Source organism: Pyrgilauda ruficollis, unplaced genomic scaffold (assembly GCF_017590135.1).
Source record: "Pyrgilauda ruficollis isolate IOZ18807 unplaced genomic scaffold, ASM1759013v1 scaffold8, whole genome shotgun sequence".
NCBI classification, from domain to species: Eukaryota; Metazoa; Chordata; class Aves; order Passeriformes; family Passeridae; genus Pyrgilauda; species Pyrgilauda ruficollis.
This window is the reverse complement of record NW_024529932.1, coordinates 6,638,455-6,663,739: the sequence shown is the minus strand read 5'-3', so window position 1 is coordinate 6,663,739 and position 25,285 is coordinate 6,638,455. Positions and strand designations below refer to the sequence as shown.

The 25,285-nt window shown below is 39.4% G+C and overlaps 1 protein-coding gene across 1 annotated transcript in view; it reads left to right on the top strand.

Annotated features, from left to right (window-relative positions):
• Positions 1-24,607: 24,607 nt before the first annotated feature.
• Positions 24,608-25,285, top strand: part of RNF17 (ring finger protein 17) — a 39,323-nt gene continuing 38,645 nt past the window's right edge. Inside the window, exon 1 of the mRNA XM_041487357.1 lies at positions 24,608-24,684. Coding sequence (XP_041343291.1) covers positions 24,608-24,684 — 77 coding nt within the window. The remainder of the gene's footprint in view (positions 24,685-25,285) is intronic.

Here is a 25,285-nt window from a genome sequence, read left to right as displayed (position 1 = left end):
AGGCCTGTAAATGCAAATAGAGGATGAACCTGAATTACTTTAGAAAATAATGAAGTAAGAACAAGTGTTTTCCAGCATACTATGTACCAGAGCTGCAATCTGATCATTATATCCACTCAGACCCCTGGAACACAGTATATTCTATGATTTCACAAATAATCAGGTCGTGTCATTCTAACCATGTGAATTCTCCTAAATACTCTTAGACTATTTCATCATGATTCATCATGATTCATCATGATTTTCTTTGGTGTCTCTCTAATGGAAACTGAATACATTTTCCCTTTGCTACCAAATAGGCACACAAAAATCTGATTCTACATAGATGTATTGTACCGGCTGCCAGAACCCTGACTGGAGAAGATCCTCCTAACACCAGATCTTGATGAAGGACAGAAAGGACCACTAGAGCACCACAGAGCTGCTGCAGAGGCCAGTGCTTTCAGGTGATGCAACAGCAATTGACTCTCCCAAGGGAGAAGGGAGTCTGCTGATAAGTGAAGAGAGCCTTCCAGCTTTTATTTCCCTGGACACCTCAGGAAAGTCTTCACATGATATGTGCTGAAGAAGCAGGGGATGCTACATACTCATTACAAGATATCTGTGAGACATGTTTCATGTAATTTGCACTGGAGGGGGGAAGTGGTTTATCCCCTGACAGTCATGCTAGTGAGAATTTAAATAAGGTCAAAAACAGAAGGAAAGTGTGAAGGCCAGCAGTAAGCATATAAAATAATTAAATGGAGGGCTTTTATTCTTGACTTCATGATCTATTCCAGCTTTTAGACACATCTGTCTCCTTGAAAAGACTGCCTCATGGAGGGAAGACTGCCCCCTGCATCTCAGACCCTCCAGAATCCTTTGATAGACTTCAAAAAGAACAGATATGACCAAGAAGCTGCTTGCTAGAGTCAGTCCCAAGGCCCTCTCAAAACTGCACTAGTGGGAAGATGGCTTTGTAGATACAGTCTTTGTTTGAGAGGAAATTGGTACTTTTTCCCTTCAATCTGACTAGGTGCCCCAAAAACCTTATTGGTTCCTTCTCCCCAAGAACACAATGGCAGGAGTAATGTAATTTCCCATCCCTTTGAGGTTTTGACCTGAAGAATGCCCACACTGGGCTTTTTTTCTCACTACAACACAGAAACCCAAGTGTGAATGTAAATGGGCCCAGGATAGGGCATTTAGGGTTCCATATTGTTACTGATGATGAGAGGAGCTGGACCGACCCTGGGAGTTCTGAGTCCCATGGTGTCCATCCCCAAAAATAACTCCTGGTCATCGAGGGCACACTGTACTTAGACCCCACAACAGCTGCTGCCAGGCTAAAGTCTAGGACCTCCCATTGGCCTGGGAGGGTGGCACGGGGCTGTGCACCGTCCTTGCCTTCAACAGCATCTGGAAATGCGGCTCAGGTAGCAGAAGAGGCAGGGCTGCAGCAATGAAGAAGAATGAGAACACCCTGTGTCCAGAGGAAAACAGCTCCTCTGGCTCCTCTTCCTGGCATGGTGTCTGTGTGTTTGTACATGGCCATGGAGCAAAGGATGGTGCTGGTGTCTCTTTGCAACTCAGTAGCTGTGGACACTTCTACTGTCTGATGAGAAAGGGACAAAAAGACCTAAGCACACACGTTGGCTGCAAGTACACACAGTAGAAACTGAAAGATGAAACTACTTCATCTAAATATGCACAGTACTGGCAAAGGCTATCCAAACATCCTGGTACCACTCTGGGCTCCAGCATGGCTCAGATATCCCCCTGTGATCTCAGAGCAGGGGAATATGTCCTACGCCGCATTCACATTCTCTGAAAAAATCCCTTCACCCAGAATTTTTCTCCTGGGAAGCTAAGAGGCCTCAGAGAAAAAGAAAAACAATTCTTATTTCATTTGCTTCTCCTGTGTTTTCCTCATGTGGAATGTGTTTGGAGATTGTTTCATTGGACTTTGGTGTGAGTTGTTTTGAGTCATTGGCCAATCAGTGCTAACCTGTGTCGAGACTCTGGAAAGAGTCACGAGTTTTCATTATTATCTTTTTAGCATTCAGTATGTATCCTTTCTGTATTCTTTAATATAGTATAGTATTCTTTCATATAATATAGTATTATAAAATAATAAATTAGCCTTCTGAGAACATGGAGTCAAATTCATCATTCCTTCCTTCGTCAGGGCACCCTGCAAATACAACAGTCCTACATACATACATACATACATACATACATATACACTGGATGAAGGTTGTGTACACAGGCTGGAGGGCAACTCGGGGTGTTTTGGATCTGTTGTTTAAAGTAAACAGCTCATGATCACAGAATGGGTCAGGTGGGAAGGGGCACTGGTTGGGTCATCTGGTCCAACCTCCCTGCTCAAGAAGGGTCTTCTCAAAGCACATGGCACAGGATTGTGTCCAGACAGTTCTTGAATATCTCCACAACTTCTCCGGGCAATCTGTTCCACTGCTTGGTTACCCACACTTGACAAAGGTGTCAAGTACACTCAGAGAGGAGAGCCAGACACCATGGGCTCTCGAGGAGTGGGACTGTGAGCACATAAGTAACATGGTTTGTTGAAAACAGGCCTCTTGTTCATCACTTTGCTCTTTTTACTTTTTTACAGCTTAATTTCGAAAAAATACACATTTACAGTAATCTTAATTCTCAATCTCTCTTATAGGTAATTGAAACACGAAGCTGAAGTAATAGGTGTCACTTGGAGAAATTCAGAGCAGACTCCACACCATCTGAAATCTCTTGTGCAGTTCTTTGTTCTTTACTTTGGACCTTTATTTCTCATTATAGATTGCATTTCAGTCTTTAGAGGGTTGACAGGTAATACATATTTTTAATATGTGTCCATGGAAACATTTATTTTGTTAAAATACTGTATATACCACACACATTTGGCAACAAATTGATGGTATCTAAACTAATTCCAGAAATAATAATTACAATAATTACACCTTTCCACATTGTCAACAAAGAGATCACTATCAACATCTTCAGCCTCAGCTGATTACTCAGTCTACTCCTGAACTTAAGTTTGGTCTAAAACTAACCTCTTCCAGGAAACATTTGAGTGAATGTAAAGCCTTGTACCACTAAAGAAGCACCAAAATAAGTCTGTTGTGAAGTAAAGGATGAAGTCACTATGAGACCAGAGGACTCTACCAAAGATCTCAGATCCACATTTCAAATTTACACCAAATTACCTTTAAGAAAAGCAGTGGGCCTACATTCAGCCTTCTCGTATTTATAAAATTGCAATAAGGTCCTCTTCAGTGCTTTACAGGTTAATATTTACCTTCTTGGGCTATTTCTGTACCAGTTGGATTTGCAATTCCTCTAGCAATGGCCTCATTCTCATCCAAATGAAGGATAAATTCCATATGCTGATCATATATTGTGTTTCCTTCATTTACTGCCTTATTTTTTTTTATTCTGCTGAATCCTTGAATGGCCTAATGCTCTCCTCCAGGTTAACTCTGCCACAGAAGGATTTTACTGTGCACAGTACCTACAATACTAATACACCCCTAATGCCTCTAAGTACTGCCTAAACACATGCCATCTACCACATTCAAGTGTTACCTTTTTCCTAGAAAGCACTCTCCCCAGCAGCAGCAACTTCCTCACCAGGTGAACAGAGTCAATATTCTGCTTCTTGTTAGGAAGATTCAACACAAGGTAGCAGATCATTAGAGCTCATTGCCAGAACATTTCAACAAAAATTAATTAATTAATGTCCTGCTCTAAGTGGACATTGTTGCCAATGTGACTTCTAAATCTGGACAATTCTAGAAAATACTCTGCAATGATAATCCTTCATCCTCACTGGAAACTGGATCTCTCACTACATATATCCTACCTGTGTCAGTCTTCATGTGTGTTAGAATTCACTACCTTTGGTCTCAGACATCAGGCCATGTAGAAAATGTAATAGCCTTCTGAGATACCAGTAACGTTGTAGAGATCTGATATATAATTCCAGCCCGTGCCTCCAAGATTAACACGCGTAAAAGAGTTCAGCCATCAAGAAGAGATGATTAAAGATCCTGGCTAATTCTATCTGCCTCACACCCATCACACCAGTCCCATTTCCTACACTTTATTAATGAGTGCACCATTGGAAAATCTGTTATCAATGTTCTTATTATGCAAAGGTCACAGACTGCATTAGCATTTGAAATACACCAGGTTTTTTCTAGAGGCTGTACAAGTCACTCACTTGCCAGACAAGCTACCATGTACAGAACCCATCATCTTTCTCACATTCACTCCTGCCCAGACTCAGAGCAGAATCTATGAGAAGTCAAGAAATTCATGAGCATCGAGAAGGCAGTATTATCCATATTGTTCACATCTCTTCTGTAACATCCATTTTCTACACAACATCTGTCTACAGAGATGTTAAAAGTAGCACAGCTGAAAGTATCTAGCTGTCAGCATGTTTCAACAAATTTCTATGTTTGTTTTCAGGATGTGATTTTGTGCCTGCCACCAAGTTCTCAAGCAAATGTCAGTGCTGTTCCCAAAGCAGCAGAAACTCTACTCAGAAGACAAATAGGGAAGGAAAACACAACAGCTTTTTTTTATAGTTAACAAACTTTACAGAACTCTGAGGTCAAAGGATGATGACATTCAGATCTTGATAATGAACATGACATTTTCGCAGTTACATTATCTTCCCTAAATGTCAGAACACAGTACTCCAGTCACAATACATCAGTGCACTCAGAGAGGATCTGGTCTTCCATTCCTTCACATCAGTTTTGTACAAGTTTGACTTAATTTACATTCACAGAATTGTAAATTTTTAAAAATGTTTAAAAGAGGAATACAGCACAAGGATGGAGCCAATAATGATTTCTGAAATTCTGCAGGGAACATCTCCCTAAGTAAGATATCTTAGACTTTGTAACAGTTGTAAAGTCAATTATACTTGAGGAAGAAATCAATTCAGCCATTCCCTAATATTTCAGACAGTACAATATCTGGAACTGTTCTCAGAATATAAACCAAAACTGATACTTTCCCTAGTACCTGGTGCCTTCGTAAGTGACCCTGAAAATCTGAACTAGATTTGCAGAAGGACAGTTACAAACTAGTAAGCAGAAAAGGAAAAGAACAAACCAAAAAAAGGAATCAACCCTCAAATATTGATTCAGCTCCCTTCAGCACAATCAATTCAGAAACTCCAGCTTTTTGCTCAGAATGCTTGGTTGAAAATATCAGGCAGCTGTGGGTACATGGACAGTTAGAGGAACTATATTGCTAAGACCACTTGTCATTACACTTTTTTGGTACACATGCAAAATCTCTTTGTGAAGCTAACACAATCTCTGGCTCCTTATTGCTATTTATCTTTAGCACATCACACTTTTAGATTCAGAACCTGTAGTACAAGAACAAGGAATAAGAAGGGAGCACTTGAATTTTAGATCTCTGCTTGTTTCCCCCACATACTGTCATGAAAATCTTCATATGCTCATAATGATATTTTTAAGTACCTTTTAAAAGGTATAACTAACTAAACAAACACCTAACTTGGACAAACCTGTGTCTGCAAACTTGAGTGGGAAAACAAATTTGTTTAATTTGGCAGATGAAAGCTTTATAAAGCAGAGAAAATGGCATGGATGTGACCGAGTAACCAACTGAGTATGAGCTGAGAGTGATTTCATTTTAGTTGAGAGCAACTTAATTTTAGCTGAGAGCAAGAAGACAACCTCACAGTGCATTAACAGACACTACACAGTTGAAGTGGAGAAGTGGTAGTAATTCAGTACATAGCATTTTTCTGGTACTCATGTCAGACAAACATTCAGAAAGCTGTTCAAATTACACTGACACATCCAGACATAGTAAAGCTGTATTAAGGCAGTTAAAGAATTAAAAGCAGTTTCTCTAGTGGAAGGCAAACAGAGCATGGTCAGTCTCTACATATCTAAACAGTAAGAGATATTTCTGAAAGTAGATTAATCTTTAAGCTAGCAAAGACATTACGAGATTCAATATCTAGAAATGGAAACTGGACACTTTGGCCTAAAAATAGGTGAAAACTGTTAACAAGGAATTAAAAACCTTTCTTATAAATGTGATTTATTTTCTTTTAAATTTACAGTATTAAAAGCAAACCTAAATGTAGTTCTAAAGGTTATTAACACTCATAGCCATTAGCAACTAGCACAAAAGACAGTGAGAACTAGTAAGAGCTATTTTTTTAAAAATAAATTCTATTTAATTCAGCACACTTAAATCATGCCTACCATAACTGATAACAAAAGTTACAAGATGTAAAAATTATTGCAAGGACTTTCAAAACTACAGCATTAGGGCTAAATGTGTTGACCTAGAACTATTTGGGACAGCTTGACTTCCAGCTGACTACTCTCCCAAAGCCAGTGGCTTCTCACCACTTAAAGAAAATCACACATTACAAGTGTATTTCCCACATGCCATTGCTCAAACGTGTTTTTTGTGTTGATGTGAATCACTAGCAGTAGAATATAAGTAGTCACATTATGTACAGGGAACCAGAAACAAGAAAATGTCCATTTTCAGATGAGACAAATGGAGCAAAGCAGAAGAGGAAGACACTCTAACCAAGTTAATCCTGGTCCAGTACAAAACTTCACCCATCCAACAGCTGGACACAGCTCAGCAGGATGCAAGGATATCAGGGTTCAGGCACACTGAGATCTCACTACCAGCACAGTAAAACCTGTAAGCAGTAACATCTCCTTGCTTCCTTGAATAATGTGCATTTTTCTTGTACAGCAAGTTTTACCCGCTCGATTTAGTTCTGCTTCAAAAAAATTGTAGTTCTGATAGATAATGCCTTATGTTAGCATAGGATCAAGCATTACCTGTTCTTTATCTTGTAAAATATCATAATCTCTGATCTTCAAGTCCTTTTGCTTACAAATATAAAGTTACGCATATCTGCAATTCAACAGGGATGGACACAGGAATAAAAATACAAAGACCTGATAAGTACAATATTTATTAAAATGCTTTAATATGTATTTTCTTACATAGCCATTACATCTTAACGGCATTATTTTGAAGTGTTTGGGTCACTGCAAGTAAGTATCCTCATACAGTTCTAGCATTCTCTTCAGAAACCTCTCCTTCATCTCTTGTTAGTAAAAAGGAGACAGGAACATAAAATGCCTTCCAAGCAGAGCTTTTAAAACATTTTAAATTATAAAGCGAACAGCTCTGCATGAAGATTTTTTTTTTTTTTCCCATGCACTTTCTATCCCCCACACTTTTCATTTCTCTCATGATTTTTAAGATGTCTATTCCAGCAGCCTGGGAGGAACCATCATTCACACTGACTGGTAAAACTGCAGATCCAGTTTAGTGTCTGACCATCACACAGCTAACAATAAACTCTTGACTATGTATAATTGTGTATGTACTCAGTAAAACTCACTTGTTAGTCTGTCTTTGTTGTTGATGCTGACACTCAACCTGCTGATTATCAAACTTACCACTTTGGTCAAAGGTTTTGTTTTAAATTCTCAAGTGTATGGGGAACACTTTCAAGATGCTACATATTAAGACTGCAGGAGTAGTGAGACCACAGGCAGTAGCTGGCTGAGAAGGCTGCTATGAGATACCCAACCATGCACACGAATCCAGTGCTCTTCACAAGTCTGCTGGGGACAGCTATAGCTAAGCTGCTGGAGGCAAATCCCCTGCTGGCTTACACACTGGCAATTCTACATCAATAGGACAAGAATCTGCTCCCAACGGATTGTCTGTGCTAGAGGCTTGATTTGACAACATTTTGGTATCTTTCCACATTGCTCACATTTCTAAATGGCAGTTGTTGGTTCCTGACTGGCTGGTAGCCTCTGGCAGACTCAATATTTTGAGACCTTTTTCACCTTCATGCAATAAGAAGTGTGCTACTCCATTTGGAATTAATTTCTTTATGCCTCTATAGTTACTACTTAATGTGGCCAGCCTGATATTACAAGGATTTATACTGAACCTTTTATTTATTTACTTTTCTTCCAGAACCTTCTTTCTCATCCTTGTATTCATTTTTCACCATGAGCAAAACAGTTTCAGAAGAGTTATGTAAGATGAAGAAAAGATATCAGAGATATAAAAATATAGGAAATCTCTTAGTAGAACAAGATAAAGTAATCCAAAACTTTTGGGCAGTAACTGTGATATTCTCCTTATCCAGTTAAAATCTGCATGCTTGATATTGACAAATTAAAGGTAATTTTCTTCTTCCTATTTTTTAAATGAAAAATCCATGCTAAACATTATATTAGATGTTATTTGATTTTGCTAGCTGCTAAATTTTTATGTGTCTTTGTAAGTGGGAGAATGCATTTATGAAAATCCACCCCTTTCTGCATTGGTTCCCTCTCCTGCAATGAGCTGAGTGCTGGAAGCCCTCTGCCACAGTGTACAGCAAAACAGAGTTTAAACTGAGAGGAAAAGCTGTCAAAGGGGCAAACATTTAAAAAGATTCTGACTTTTGTTTCTCCACAGAGATGTAGTGAAATACCTTTTTTTTAGTTTTTAAAAATAAAGCTATTAAATAAAATGTAGGTTAATCATCAATGTTTGTCCTTACTAACCTATTCTACCTCCCCGTTTCTTCACAAAGGTCTTCTCCAGGGCCTTGTGCACAGTAATATTCTTGGGATATGCAGAACCCTGGTCTGAACTATAAGAGCACTCCCTGTAGCTCCTAAGCAAGCCCTAGCAGCTCTGACAGCCAGTGCTAAGGTGTTGTTGGACCTGTGCATTCTCCCCCACCCCTCCAGCACAGCAGGCCAGCCCCCCTGCTCAGCTGGGAAGGCTGTCCTGGTGGAGATGCTCAAAGATGCTTTTTGACCTTCTCCATATAGACACAGCAGACTCCAACCTCCCGTATCTCTTAGGCAGAAAATATCCATCTGCTTGGACTCTGTCACACATGGGAAAGCTGTGCTCCCTACATGCTTGTCATCCTGTAATTTACAGATCAGCAGAGTCACAGAGGGCCAGGGGAAGCAGAAAGGCATGTGAAGGTAATGCTTTTAAAGCTCTGTGGCTCTGCAGGATGCTGGGTTATACCACCTCTGTGTCTGTTTTTGGCTGCTGTGAGTGTACCTCACCCCCTTGTCAGTGCAACAGGGGAAAATTTTCACAGGAAATATTCCTAATCCCAGTCTCTCTTGTTGTGTAGTTTATCCTAGTTAAGCTTTTTTCTCCAAAGCTGCCTCAAACATTTTTGTTTCTTTGAATGGACTATATCAATGCTGAAGTGCAGTCTTTGAAACACAGGCTCCATCACAGGTCCTCACATGTGAATTCTCACACATGGGCCCTTCTGCCTTTCTCTCCATTGGCCTCAGTGTGAGCAGAACAAGCAGAGCTGGCTGCAACAAGGATGGAATTGAACCAGATTGGGCAGCACACCGGCAGCCCAGCTTGTGGCACCATAGACAGCCAGCTATGACAGTCATGTGGGGACAGGCAGGGAAACCTCCCATTTGATGCAGAGCAAAATTGCTTGAACTACACAGGTCCACAAGAGCTGTGGCTATAAAGCCATGCCCAAGCTAAAGGCCAAATGAGTAAATTTACCTTCCATAGCTCCTCCCACATAATGCATGGAACTTACTAATAATCCAGCCTCTCTAACACAATTTCTCTGTCGTGATCTATTTCACACTTTTGTTTCTTATTTTTTAAATTTTTTCCTAAAATTCAAGTAATTTTAAAAATTGCTTGAAAAGAGCTGGAGCACTTCCTAGTACCTTAAGTATAAACAAAACAATAATGTTCCAAACTAGAGAAGTGCAAGAAATTAAAGTCCATAATAATAGTTAGTTTTAAAAAACAATATGGATTTCATCCAATATAAGTCCAGTTAATCCTTAACCAGGTTCTTTCACACGAAAACAATCTTTACTTCCACTGGATCAGGACCAGTTACAAAGTTTTTGTTATTTTTGGTAGTGACTGTAGTAACTGTAGCAGAAAAAAAACAGCTTTAGTAATTTAAATGGCATTTCAAGCATTTTTAAAAGCAGAGCTTATTTTTTACATTATTGAAAATTCATCAGTTATTCATCTTGTATTGCTTGAGGAAAGAGTAGTTTTCTAAGACTTTAACTCAACACATGAATTAGATGGTGCTGTCCAAGTATAAACATACTCCAATACTAGGCTTTGCACTGTATTCTTTTAAATTCACATGGCTTTACAGAAAGCCTTTCAAATGTGTGAGATGGCATACACATTTAAATAGTCATAGATAAGTGTATATAAAGATCTTTAGAAATTCACCTATTAACTTATTTTAGATGTAAGCCTTTATCATGGTTGCAGAGAGGCAAGTTCATCTAACATTATTTTCCCACAATCCTATCTCCTCCTTTGTTGGACTATCTTCTTTAAAGTACATGAAAGTCATCTGGAGTCAAAACTCCTTCATCAAGAAGCAGTCATGTTAGTGGTTCAGACAGGGTGGGCACTGAGTGAAAATGGCTCCATTAGCAGCTGCAAGTTCCACAAATGAGAAAGAAGCCTTTCAAAGACAGTGAAGGGAAAGAAGGAGCAGAGAGATCAAAGTGAAGAAAACACAACAGCAGGCTAGATTTTCTCAATGATCTGCAACTGTAAATAAAAGGCACCAAATATTATAGGGATGTGTTTAGTTTGTACAGAGTCACACTCTCCCTCTGACTCCCATGCAGACTTCCAACCGATATCAATGGCTAAGAACTTTGTGCTTTGGGGGATTCACTGGCCTGATTTTATAGTTCTGGCTGCATTAATTATGTTTTGCATAATCAAATTATGGCATTCATTATCAGAACATGCCAGAAACATCATATGCATAAATGGATTTAAAATAATTAAACAAATCTATGCAAAGAGGATCTATCAATGACTATTAAATATGACTACTACTTGACCTACTGATTGCAGAAGCTAAAAGGACAAACCAGGAAAAGGAGCAATGTGTATCTCTAACGTTTCTCCATGCACCACTATTTATCACTAGTTGATAGAGTCCCAGATTCAGAGAGGTTAGAAGGAACTTGTGGAGATAATTTACTCCAACATATCTGCTCCAAGCAGAGTGAACAGGCTGTTCTCAGGTGGGTTTTGAAAACCTTCAAGAAAGGTGAATCTAAAGTCTCTGGGCAACCTTTTCCAATGTTTGACCACCTTTTACAGCTAGAAAGCTTTTTCTTATGTTTAAACAGAATTTCCCACTTTTCCACTTGTGCCACTGCCTCTTGTCCTCTCACTGGATATCACTGAGAAGACTCTGGCTCCATCTTCTTTATTCCCTCCCATGAAGTACAAACACTGATTAGGACTGCTGAGTCTTCTCCAGGATAAAGAGTTTTAACTCTCTAAGCCTTTCCTCATAAGGAAGATGCTTCAAGTGCTTAATCAACTACATGCCCCTTTGTTGGACTTGTTCTGGTTTGTGCATCACGTTCTTACACTCCTCCTCCTTGTCTTCCTAGCTTGCTCTTCCAACACAGCTATCCCACCATGTTGCTATCTTCCAACACAGCTATCCCACCATGATCACCATGACATTTAACCCTGCAGTTAGTTGCAGTGCTGTAAATCCTCCTTTTTTGCTCCCCGTGGAGCATACAGCTGCATAGAGGCACTCCAGAGAGGTATTTGGTCATGCTGATTTAGTGGCTTAGTTCAATCTGTGGTCTGGTCCTGTAAGGATGCTGATGTGGATTAACCCAGATGCTCTCTCATTCTGCCCTGCAGGTGGAATAGGGGAGAGAATCAGAAGGGTAAAAGTGAGAAAATGTGTGAGTTGAGATAAAGACAGTTTAATAGTCAAGAAATATTATTATTATTATTACTATTATTATTATTATTGTGAGGGAAATATACAAAAGAAAAAAGTGAATCCCAAGAAAGAAAACTGTTGCAAATGAAAAGAGATTCTCACCACCAACTCACCATTGCCCTGCCAGTCCCCGAGAAGCAGCTGCCCCCTGGCCAACCTTGCCCCCTAACTTTACTGCTGAGCATGACACCACACGGTCTGGGACACCCTTTTGGTCACTTGGAGTCACTTGTCCTGGCTGTGCCCTGTCTCAGCTCCTTGCACACCCCCAGCCCACTCGCTGGTAGGGTGGGGCAAGGAACAGAAAAGGCTTTGGCTCTGTGTAAGCCCTGCTCAGCAATAACAAACACATCCCTGTGTTATCAACACTGTGTCCAGCATAAATCCAAAACACAGCCCCATACCAGATACTGTGAAGAAATTTAACTCTATACCAGCCAAGATCAGCACAGGTACTCTTATAAACCAGCACTCTTGAGTTTTTGCCTTTTCCAGGTAAATGTTGCAAGTAGTTACCAAAAATCATTGCCAATAGGTAGAGAACAAATGTTAAAAGGTCATGGTCCAATACCTTCTCTCAACTAGGGTCAAATATTGCTCCCAAGAGACTTTTTAAAATATATTCTTAAGGTATGCAATACTAAGAGATATACTAAGAGTGTATCTCTCCTTAACATTTGAACATCTCCATAGTATTTAACATAATTAGTCTTTGCTTCAGCTAAAGTACAAATTCTCACTGTCATTCCTTTAAATTTCTTTTCATTAGCTGTGCTTTCCTGTCCCCTGACAAGCCTGGCTGCTTTCCCTGGCACTCTATCCAACCAGGCCATCTTTTTCTTCATGTGCTTCCCCAAAAACTGACATAATAGAGCAGTGAGGCCTGCCAGAGAAAGTACATTAAGGATCTTTCAGAAGTCACTTGCCCTGTTCACAGTAACATACCATGATGTACTCCCATTTACTCTGTAATTCTCAACTACAAGATTGTAAAATCTTTCATAGAATATTTACAGGCCCAGTTTACGTCTTACTTGAAGACATCCACAATGCAATGTCTGATGGAAGAAAGCAGTACTAATGGTCTTGGAACAGAAAAACATCTGAAAACGGGTGTCACTCAGAAAACAGGTGGATCACAGAGTCGATATGGCACAGGCAGGAGAGGACATGTTCCTTCGACACAGCAAAACATTTCTCTTTCCCAAAAATCTATTGCACCACGAAGAACTCCACCCCAAAGAATTCCTGCTTTTCTCTGAAGTGAATCTAACTGTATCATCTTGCATGAACATAGTGTACAACACCTGTTTATCTTGTATGCTCTTGTTGAAGATAAAGCCCACAAGATCCACCCTGTAAATAAAATCCGTATGTCACAAATTAGAGCAAGCAATTTTTCATTACGAATAACCTGTGATTTTTCCATAACTCCTTACTGGCAGAACTTACAGTTCCTCTGTTTCTTTCAAAGAGAAAATGTGTTCAGTCAGTCTACTTTCACTGGCCTGAACTCCCACTAATTCAGGGTAAGAGCAATGTGAAGCAGAGATCCTGTATCACTCATTCAGTAGCAGGTAGATCCCAAATGGGAGAAGCCAAGGTGACTCTGGTTATATTAAAGCAGATTCACACTAGAAGATAGATGGAAGTTGCTCTCCTGACTCCAAGACTTTCCAAGCACAAAGGCTGATAACAGCCAAGGATGTAACAACATTTCTTGAACATTGTTTAAAAAGGTTTTCAAGTTTTTTATTAATTTGTAAGATCAGAGGTCAAGCAAATATTTAAAATTATAGATAAATATATAGCTCAATAGGAGTTGCTAAAAACTTCTGTTTCCATAGGTATATGGGCATAGGAATTGCTTCATGAGCATGCTAATGCCACTGTCTTCTACCAGTCTTCGGGAAGTATAACACTTCTGAAAGCCAGACACATCTAAGCTATTTTAAACACAGTAGATTAATTACATTCATTTAGGTCACCTTGTATTTTAATTACCATTTTCACTTTCTCCTTTGATGCAGCACATAAGTAAAACTTGCCTTCTGAGCAGCAGCTCAGATGAGTATTACAATTATAGTCAGAGCAAGCATAAAAGACATAAATAAAGGGGAATAACAGATATATTTGGATTCTGAAGAGAATGACGACTATTACAAAGACATTCAGGCCTCAAGTCTGGAATTCAGCAGCTCTGTTCCTCCTGATGATTAGGTAGGTGAGCAAGGTAAGATGTTTACAAATTCAGGTTATCTTGAAGGGAAAGCCTTCCATGTAATTAGGTCCTCTGTTCCAACAACAGCTATTACAGATTGCCGAAGTAGTATTTATCAGACACCTGCAAATTTCTCTGTCATGGAGGAAAGGGAAAGGGAAAGGGATTTTAAAGTCAATACTTTACCCTAGGGAGAGAACAGAGAGTGATATCCATCAGTCTTTAAATCCCCTTGTTTACTGTACCACTAGACTTTATGTAATGTTGTTTTTCTTCCTGAAATGGGTCTGCCAGTGACATGAAATGATCACAATGTAATATCCTAAATGTTTTCATCATGTGTAATTATTTATTTTCATGCCATTTTGAAATCCTAGGCAGATTGCCGACTTGATGATCATGTTTTCCCCCACAAAATACTTAACACACAAGAGACAATAGCCTTAGAAGGATCAGAAATAGAAATGTTTGCATAACCTGCCACTTGAATCATGAGAAAGCAAATGCTATATCTTATTAGAAAAACACAAACAAGCTTTTCTTGTGCATGGCTTTTAATTAATTCTTTGCCATAAATCTTTATCAACTAATTAGAATAATAATTGCAAACAGAAAACACAATTACACAAAGAAACAAAGAAAATAAGGAAAAGCCAAGCTGACTGAATTAATTTTTACTATCTTTGAAAAACCTGGCAAAAAGTTAACATGTAATTTCAGATAATGTTATTAATTTAATGGTATGATTCTAGAATGGTGGTTATATTAATCCAATTTACAGCAAATTGCAAATAAATTTAAAGTACAGGATTTTAGACTCAAAGGATAGAAATCAGTAATAGCATCACAATCCCTTTTTTTTATAAAGCTATAATGTGAATATATGAAAAATAATGTTCTGTAAATTTAAATACCAGAAGGATAATTTTGAAATCTGCCATCAAGGTGGATAAAATCACATGACTTGTGGAGCATAAAGATGGTCTCTTTAATACCGCAGCATGAAAAATGCACTTTTATCTAGTCTGCCAAAAGAAAGACACCCTAGAAGTGTGCTCCCTGTGGTCAGATTATTTTACCATTTGGGTTGAATTAATTTAACTTTGAAAAGTCAGTTGTGGATAGGCATAAAATGAAATCTTTGGGTTTTTTTCCTAAGATTTCAAGTATGTTCAGCACCTTCTGCATACTCTTCAAAATTTCATTTGTAGTAACAAATTGCACTTTGGTCTTTTCTCAGTCATGCTTGAAAGCATTAATAATCCCAAACCCAAGACATGGCTAACGTGCACAGACAGAATGCAAAAGAACTTGTACAGGTTGGAGAGAAGAGAAAACTCTTCCAGACACATTATTAAACAGCTAAATCATCTGGGCAGAATTCATGTCAGTGACAGGTTGTAAGGCAGATGTCCCAATCTCAGCTGGTCTCTCTAAGTTACCTCTGTGAAGTCATACTGACATTTTGTCAACTTCATTTCTTGCCAGCCTTACCAAAATAACTGTTGTAATGGAGAGCAACCTTAGCTTAACAGTATTCTGTATATGCTTTGGAACTCCTTTTGAAGCTGTGCCTTTAAATAATACCACAGGAAGCCTGAAAAACACCATGCTGTAATTAGCCTCAAGAACTCTTACAGCTTAGGGGGTCTTATCAGTCCTAGGAAGAGCTTCTATGGCTACATCAGCAAAACACAAAAACCAAGGTAAGTAAAACCATGTAATATTTTCAGAAGACTATTTTGGGCAGACACTAATACACTTTTTATCAAGCTTTCTCTGTTTAAGTCCCTTCTTCCCACCTACACTTTCACAAACACCGTATCTCTTTTCTACATTCTCAAATAATCTCTCTCAAGCCTACATCCAGAAGCTGCTGAAACAACCTGTCTTACCTAATGGCATTCCTCAGCTGCAAACTCCATGCAGAACCACATCTGAGATGGATGGTTTTTAAAAGCACCTGGAAAAAAAATCAACAAACCCACACAAAAAACTGCACTTTCAAACCAATGTGTAGGCCCTGTCCTGGACTCATCAGCAACTCCAGGAAAACAACTTGATTTGAATTTCTAAACTCTTAGACCTATGACCTGCTTGGAAGGACTGAAAACAACTGACCAGGGATGAACTGATCAACTTTGCCTGGAATGTAACTGAGCGCTGCTTTGTAAATACATGGAAATATACTCTGAAGAATTTCTAGCATTTCTGCTTATATTCTAGTATTTTCCATTCTTTTAATTGAAGTCTGCTTGAAAACTTTGGATTTATTTTTCTTCTTGTTCCAGCCACTGCTCTACCACTCCAATCTGGCTGTGTATGTTGCTGGGTTTAAAAGAACAGGTTTCACATTTTCCATTTAGAACTCCAGTGATTCCTGGAACATAGGCGAGTTACGGTGAAGAGCTTCCACACATTGTTTCAGCCTGACAAGTGTGACTGAAAAAATTGAGAAAATAACACAGAAAGAAAATCCAGAAAAGCATTTTCTTCACAGAAAATAGGCACTGGAAAATACTCAAGGTTTTGATTAAGGATATGTCATAAATTTTCTCTGTATATTCCCTAAAATACTATAAACCTGAGGCATATTATAAGTATTCACAAAAAAAGCTCTCGTCTAAATGAAATAAGGTGCTAGAACAACTACCATAAGAAATGTAATCTGGGCTTTAACTGCTCTTAATGATTCCCCACTGCATTTCAAATGGTCAGTCTATATTGAAAGGATTATATCTTCATGTGAAGAAACATTTTCCCATTCTGAACTCATAGTGTCATTTTTGCTAAAGTCAATGTATTGGCCAATATGTTAATTGGAATGTTTACCCAACCATGGAATACACTAAAGCTCCAAATGTATTTCAGTGATTATAACAAAGAGATGATGTAACTACTTTATTACTGCTGATACAAATGTACAAATGCACTTGTTAAAAGTGCATTTAGACCATGTATAAAAAACTAATCACACACCTGAAGTATATTTGTTTTAAAATTTTATTGTATCTATAATTAATAATCTTGTGCTATGGCTGAATTTAGTTCTCCTAAATCACAGTACCACTCAGTAATACTTTTTTGTGTTAGACTTTCATTAGATTCTTGGAATCATAACTTATTAGCATGGAAATACAAGCAAATTGGTGCATACAAAGAGAAAATTAAAGAAATGTGGCCTTATCCCTGACTGTGGCCATAAGTGGGTGTTTAGAGCAAACACATAAAAATAGACCATTATGGAATAGTGCTTCCCTCAGTAAACTCTTTTGCTGTGAGCACTGAGAGACTAACAGAATTACAATCTATCATGTGTGCACCATTCTTTCCAACAGTTCTACTTCATAGACCATAAACTTGACTGATCATATCTTAACACATTTATAATTCTGTATGAAGTAATTTTTAATGTTTAATTACTGATTGTTTTCAAAAGTGATTTTTGCTTAAGATCATTTCATCAGATGCCTTCTAGTTCTTACATTACTTAGAAGAAATTAACAACCATGCCTGCCCAATTTCTTACAAAATACTCTATCCTATACTCCATTCTTCAGCAACAGCCATCCTAAGAGTTATAGCCCATGGAAGCTTTTTTCTACAGAAATCTTTGTGTAATTCTAATCATTCACAGTAATTCTTACCTTCAAATACAAAGGATAAAAGTGAATACTCCTGTGATTTGGAGTAATTTTTCCTCATGTATAATTATCAACTTCAATTTTATGCTCAGCATCATATGAATGTACTAAAAGACAGCTTTTACACCAATTGAAGTTATTAACCACACATTTCAATTATTATTCCAGAAAAAAATAATGAAAGATGAAGCAAACAGCTACACCAGCCAAAATAAACAAAAAAGACTTTCTGTTCCTGATATTTTCTTGTATTTTTAAAGGAAGTGAAATTTAAAATACATCTCTTCTTTTCTTTTTTTTTTTAATTCCACAAAAGCTCTGGACACATTAATGCTCATGTGCTCCATAAATAACAGCAATGCTTTACACTCTGTCAAACGGCAGATGTGCACCCCAAAAAAATGAACAATACAAAGATAATTTCTAGGAGCACAAGGTACAAGAGGCATATAATCCTTTTTCTCTGGGACCACAAACATATTGTTTCTTGGATTTTTAATATTATGCCTTGTGTAGATTGAACATAAAACACTCAGAGTCCTGAGGATGTGCTCCACTTGCTTAGCAGTCATTTTAAATTCAGATTCTCCATTTGTCATTGATTTCATTCCCTTTTTTTATGCATAAATAACATAAAAACCTTAAGACACAGAGTACCTTCTAGTAAAATATTTTATCTTTCATAGAATAGCCAGAATTAATTTGATAGTAATTACAATGACAGGGATTGGAATGGATGTGCCACAGGGGGTAATCCTGTTCTTTCTAAACTACATCATTTTCTTCAATAAAGCAACAGAATTTAGAACCAATGGTATGTGGTATGTGCCATCCTAACAGCCATGCAACTCCTTTGTCTATATTTTTGGAGGAACATCACAAAGAAACCAAAATAAACAAGGGGAAATGATGATCAACTAACTAACTAGCTCAAGGTCCAGCAAAGAGTTAGTGGAGGAATATGGTATTAAACCATCATTTCAATGGTTTCACTAATCAAGCTCTTAGACCAATAAAGCCTTAACCATAGGAATAATCCATACTCTTCCCTCATCACTACCCATTTTCAGTGCATTATGAAGAAGTCTAACTAGTAAATCCTCTAAAGGCCTTCTTAAGATATCAACAATTTTCTATGTGTTGATTATACAAGACAAAAAAACTAATGGTTTTGTCTTATGGGGAGGTCCAGTAAGGGACACCACACATGAGCTGCTCAGGGGGATGCTGAGAAATTTATACAGATGCACGTGGTAAATATTTGCAACAATCTGCTGTGAAGGAAATATCATTGCATATTTACACCTTGAACTGCTGAAACCTTGTGTACAGGCACTGAAAAAATACTGCTGATCTTTTCACTTTCATTTGCATAGGTGATTCCAAAAGATCTTCTAATGAATGTATTTCTTAACAAGAGAACATAATTTGTTAGGAGTACACTTTATCATAGAACCAGATGGCATTTTTGCTGTGAAACCAAGTTTCTTAAAAATTTCCAAACAAAAGAGAAAGCTTGATTTGTCTAGAGACAGAATTTCATCTTCAATGAGCCTAACAATGGCTGATCTGCAGAAAAATTTGAACATCTTTTATCCATACCTCTCCATACAAACAAATGAAAGACCCCCAAACCAACTTCAGTGCCCACACAGAGGTGTCAGTCAGATCACACAGGATACAGCAATCTCTGTACTTGATATCCATTTGTGTAATGGGACCCATAACTGTGCCTTGCTACAGAGTTTCAGAGGTGCAATGCTGAGGTCAGAAAAAGACTTTGCTCGTTTAACAAGTCTTTATTTCCAGATATCCCTACTTATACTGTGTGGTCAAGGTGCATTGTAGTCTTTTCAATAATAAACCAAAATTGGGAATACACAATCAAACCTTGCTATTGGCTGGACCTACAGAGATGGAGCTTCAACATCAGCTCTGTCAGGCTACAAGACCCAGCAGATGAGTAGAATGAATCAGGCTAACTCACCATTCCATGTCTGGCTGCTTGATTCAAGCACTAATAGTACAGTAAAAATCACAGTAACATTTTAAATTAAACACTCTTATCCCTCTGAATTTTGTCATATTTTTACTATCAATATATCTGAAGACAGATTGAGCAGATTTCCTACACTGTGTTTCAGACACAGTAAGATTCTCTAGAGAAAAGGAGCAGTGTGATTGCAGCACCAATGCCATGGAAGCACCAAAGTGCTGGGACCAAAGTGTCCACCATTACACTTACAGATAGTTTGTTAGTTTTAACCAATAGGGTGGATGAGAAAAACGTATCTGGCATACCCTGCAATTAATTTCATTCACAAAAAATTAGATAAAAAATAGCCACTGAATATAACCACCACTACTAAGTGGTTATTGGGTAGTGGTACTACTAAGCCCAAGTAAAAACAGCCATTGCACTGTTAAGTGCAAGGCTCCAAGGCTCTTGGTATGAATTATGAGGGAACTAAATGGTTACTCAAAAACAACCTATACAACCAGCTCAGTAATCCATCCAGTATGGTGCCAGAAACACTAGTGGTAACACTAGGAAAAAGGTGAACACACACCTGGGATGAGAAAAATTCAAGACCAACCCATTCAGCAACAGCACAGGTTTAGATCAACACTTAGCTGGTCATAAAAAGCAATTTTAGGCACAGTGATAATAGCAATGTAGTAAATGAACATAAGTAAGTCATAACTCTTAAATTTTATTTGAACTGCTGCCAGATACAGCTAGAGCTGTAAAAATTAACTGTTTATCATCATATAAACATCATGGAAGAAAATACCAGCTGTACTGTTAGAGCAGAAATTTTGCACATTTAGTAGATCTAGAAATGTACATACTGGCTAACAAAAACTCTGATGATCATGAAAAGTCAGATCTCTTTCATGGTATAAATTACTTAAATCTGTGATACTTCAGAAAGGCAATTATAAGTACTATGAGCCAGGAGTTAACATTAAGTACATTTCCCTCAGGTATCCATCTCTGTGTTAGGCCACCACAACATTTTAAAGTTACTTGTCTAATGTATAAACCTTCAATTGTTAATGCTACACAATTAAAGAAACCATCCTTCCAATACACTTGCACAAACCCCACCTACAAACTTTACTGAATTGTGTCATTTGGCCTTGCCTGCAGTAATGTAACAGGTATCCTTCCTGTTGCAAACACACATGGAACCTGCCATACAGCATCTAGGGGAAGACTTTGTTTCTGCTAAGCACTTAATTACACAGGCACAGTACAGGAAAAAAAATCTAACAGTGATTACATACCAAATAACCAAGACACACATTTGCAGAATTTATCATCTAAATCACAACTTTAAAAAAAAAAATAAAGGGCGGTTTTAGGGCATTTAATAATTAAATTTTGAAAGCAGAAATTCTTGCTGAGAAAAGGTAAGATACAGACAATGAGAAAGGAAGATGCAATTACGCGTTTGAAAAAATAACAGATGGCTGGAAAGATTTTCAAGAAAACATAGAATCAGAATAGAATTTTAGAATCCTTTAGGTTGGAAAGGACTTCCATCATTGACTTCAACCTGAGACTAATCACCACTTTGTCAACTAGACCACAGCATTATATGCCACATCCCATCTCCACTTCTAGGGATGGTGACTCCACCACTTCCCTGAGCAGTTTGTTCTTATGTTTGACCACCCTTTCAGTGCAGAAATGCTTCCTGATGTCCAACCTCAGCCTCCCCAGTGCAACTTAAAGCTGTGTTCTCTTGTGCCTGTCACTTGTTACCTGTGAGAAGAGCCTGACCCCACCTGGCTGCCTTCCCCGAGCCTGTAGTGCTACACGGGGTCGTCGTGACCTAGTAGTATATGTTTTCAAACTGCATTTGACTATGACTTTAGGACACAAGCGCAGAGCTCGCCCCGAGCCGGCAGCGCGTTCAGCAGCGCCCTGCCACGGCAGCCGAGGCGGGCGGGCGCGGCCCGCGTTAGGCCATGCCGCCACCTCGTGGGGACACAGCGGCCTCCCGCTTCGGCCGCCGCTAAAGTACGGAACATCGGCAGTGCCCTCTGTGCACAGGCACAAGGTGCTCCTTCCTTCCTTCCTTCCAGGATAATTACCGCTTTTTAGGAATGATTAACCGAACCGCCCGTTTTGTCTTCAGGTTTTCAGAGTGCTGTGAGCGCAAAACTGAAGGGATGATGTGTATGCTCATTTATTCTTTCAGATACAGGCTGACAGAGCTATAAAATCCCATAATATATACATGATAATAATATAACCTGTATGCACGTCTTTATAATTCTCTGTAAAGACATGGAGAGCAGAATGTGAATTTTTAAATTTTTACACAATTAATAATAAGAAAATTATGACTTCGGAATGTGTTGCTATTGTTCACTTAACTAAAATATAAGCAAGAATGAGCTGTCTTCCCACCAAAGAGCTAATTAGGCCTAATTAGGCTCCTTATAGCTAGTTACACTGCTTTTCAGATAATCATGCTCTGCTGGTTTAAAATTGCATTCAGACCTCTAATCAGGGCAAACCTTCCTATCATTTCCCTTTCTCTCCTACATCCAAAGCAGGTCTGCCATCACCAATCCTACATTTTATTCCTCAGCTGTTACTCATTATGATCTTAAGAAACTGTTTGTCAGTTAGATTTTAAATGGGAATTAACACATAACAAGGAAAATGAAAACAAAATTTTGGGTGTGCAAGCCTGCCCTCACCTTGAAAGCAGAGGAAGCAATTTCCAAATCTAAATACATGTTGAGAAAACACCTGAAATTTTAGCTTCGTTGCAAAAAGTGAGAATGCAGGGAGAGTCAGAAAGACTGGTATTCACAGAGCAGGAGAAGGGGGTTTGGTTATTATGGGTCACATAGAGAGAGAGGATTAATTTCTTCCCATCTGAGGGAAATTATTTACAAGGGAAATCAGTTTGAGGGTAACTTCTGGAAAGATCCACCCCTCACACACAGATCAGGCTCATTCAAGTGTAGATTTAAAAAACCCCATGCAAACTTGTTTGATTTGGGTGTTTTACCAAAAAGTGGGTGAGGCCCTACTCCATAGAATTGCATAATTTTTGAACTTCACTGCTCCTTTCTTCGTGCTTTCTTCTGGATTCCTCCTGAAATTCTTCTCCCATCCTTTGAGCACACAGGACTGCAGTCTCTCCACTTTTGGCTCTTTTCTGCACAAATACTGTTTGCCTCGCCCACACCAAGTACAGTACACCCTGCTATTAAGAAAACCTTGAGTAAGGTTTGTGTTTCAGTCTTCCCTGTGCCCACTATCAGTGGTATGTCCTTCTTGGTAAATTTTGGTAACCTTGATTAGCTTTTGGTAACCTTCCCCCAAGCGTGTCAAGCTTAAAACCTTAACAGGGCAATCCTACCAACAAGAAACTTCTATTTTTAACACCTGGCCATCAGCAGAGGAAAATCAATGTATCTTTATTTTAAAACTTAACTGTATTTCACTAGAGGTGATTAAACATAGCTGGAGAATTTCATGCTACATTTGTGACAGCCAAAACATGAGTGGCAAAACTCTGCAAAAATATCGTTTGCTTCTTCTGCAAGTAGAGAGAATGCATGTAGAATAAAGTAACCCCAAAGCATGGACTTAATGATTTCTATCCAGTGTTCTGGTTTTGGCTGGGGTAGTGACAGTGGCTGTGGTTTGGATTTGGGCTGAGCAGAGCACTGACAATATAGAGATGGTTTCGTTATTGCTGAGCAGGGTTCACACAGAACCAGGGCCTTTTCTGCCTTTGTATTGTCAGTTTTTGAGCTGACATACTGGTGAGGAAGCTGTAGGTGCATGAGAGGCTGGGAGAGGACACAGCCAGGGCAGGTGAGACCCCGACTGACCAAAAGAACATTCCAGACCATCTGGCATCACGGTCGAAGCGGGGAAAGAAAGGCAGGTGGGATGTTTGGAGTGATGGCTTTTGCCTTCCCAAGTTTCCATTGTAAGTGGTGGGTCCCTGCTCTCCCGAGGATGGCTGAACACCTGCCTGCCAACGGGAAGCAGGGAATTAATCCCTTGTTTTGCTTTGCTTACACGCATAGCTTTTGCTTTCTCTATTAAACCGCCTTAACCTCAACCCACGGGTTTTCTACCTTTCCCTCTCCCGATTTTGTCCCCGATTTCGCTGCTGGGGTAGCGAGCGAGCAGCCGGCGGTGTCCCAGCCCGGCCGCGGCACACACGCTCGCAGCAGCGCAGGCACTCCGCCATGCCGCCCCGCGCCGCCCCGCCCCTCGCGCCTGCCCGCGATTGGCTGCGGCCACGCGTGAGAGGCGCCCCGGGCCGGCCGCCATCTTGGCGCGCGAGGAGCTGGGTGCGGCGGCGCGAGGAGCGGCGCGGTGCGCGAGCGGGAGCCGCGCTTCCCTGAGCCCGCCCGCAGCGCCGCGGGGACAGGGCTGCTCTCGGGCAGCGAGCGAAAACAACAACCAGAGAAACCACCGGAGCCGCGGGGGGCGGTAGCAGGCCCCAGGGAAGGGAGTCGGGGTAGATTGCGGACTGGGAGTGAGTATGGAGATAATTGCAGTAGGGAGAAACCCTCCTTTGAGGATACGCGCTCAGGAGGGAGGTGCGGTGCCCGGCGGTGCTGTGGGCTCCCTGCGGTGCCCGGCGGTGCTGTGGGCTCCCTGCGGTGCCCAGCAGTGGTGGGTGGGTCAGAGCAGTGCAGGGCAGGCTGGTCTGTCCGTTCAGATTTTCTTTTGAAGGAAGAAATAAGTGTATGCTCGATATGATTTCTGCATCTGTCGCTTCCATTTTGCGCTACACAAAGTGATGTGAACCTGTAGTGTTGGCTCAAGTGATGAGCTGGGCTGTGTTGAAAGGTTGAAAGTAATTTGTCGATTTTTTTTTTTTTTTTTTAATATCAGGCACCATGAATGGAAGGGGAGAGTTCTCCTTATTGGATGGTAGTAACAAAGAGGTTCCCAGAAGTAGAATGAAAGGTGTGAGGTATGTGAACTTTGAGATGGTGGCGTTAATATTTTTAAGCTCTGACAGCGCAATTACCAGGAAATAGAATTGAGAAAATGTAGGAAGTAATGTTTGTGTGCTGTAGTGTTGTGAGACCGTTTTTCTGTGTTACGTATGTGAGTAAAATACTCAGTTTGTGTAAAGTTTCAGTATTTGGAGTAGGTTCATGGAAAGAGACATTTTAAATGCAATTTGGTGTGCTATCAGATACTGTATCCTACTGGTCTGTATGTATTTTTTACAAATTAGCTCTGTTGATTTATTCAGTACATTTTAAATAACTATAATGAATGTGATTAAAACTGATTACATAAATTTATTTGTGCTGGTTCTAGTTACTTGAAATACCGCATGCCTAGCAGCTGTAGTATCACCTTTATGTATGATGAATTCAGTGTCGCAGAGCTAAAGTACTTCCCCAGTTAAGAGAGGGTAACAAATTTTTTGTGGTGTGTTTTGTTAACTGCAGCTTCTTCATAAAGTCACTTGGTAAAAGTGGATGAGTATAGCTCTGAAAGAGCTAAAAGTCAGAATTAGTTTCTTACTAATATTCTTGGTGATCCTAAATCTTTACTTTTAC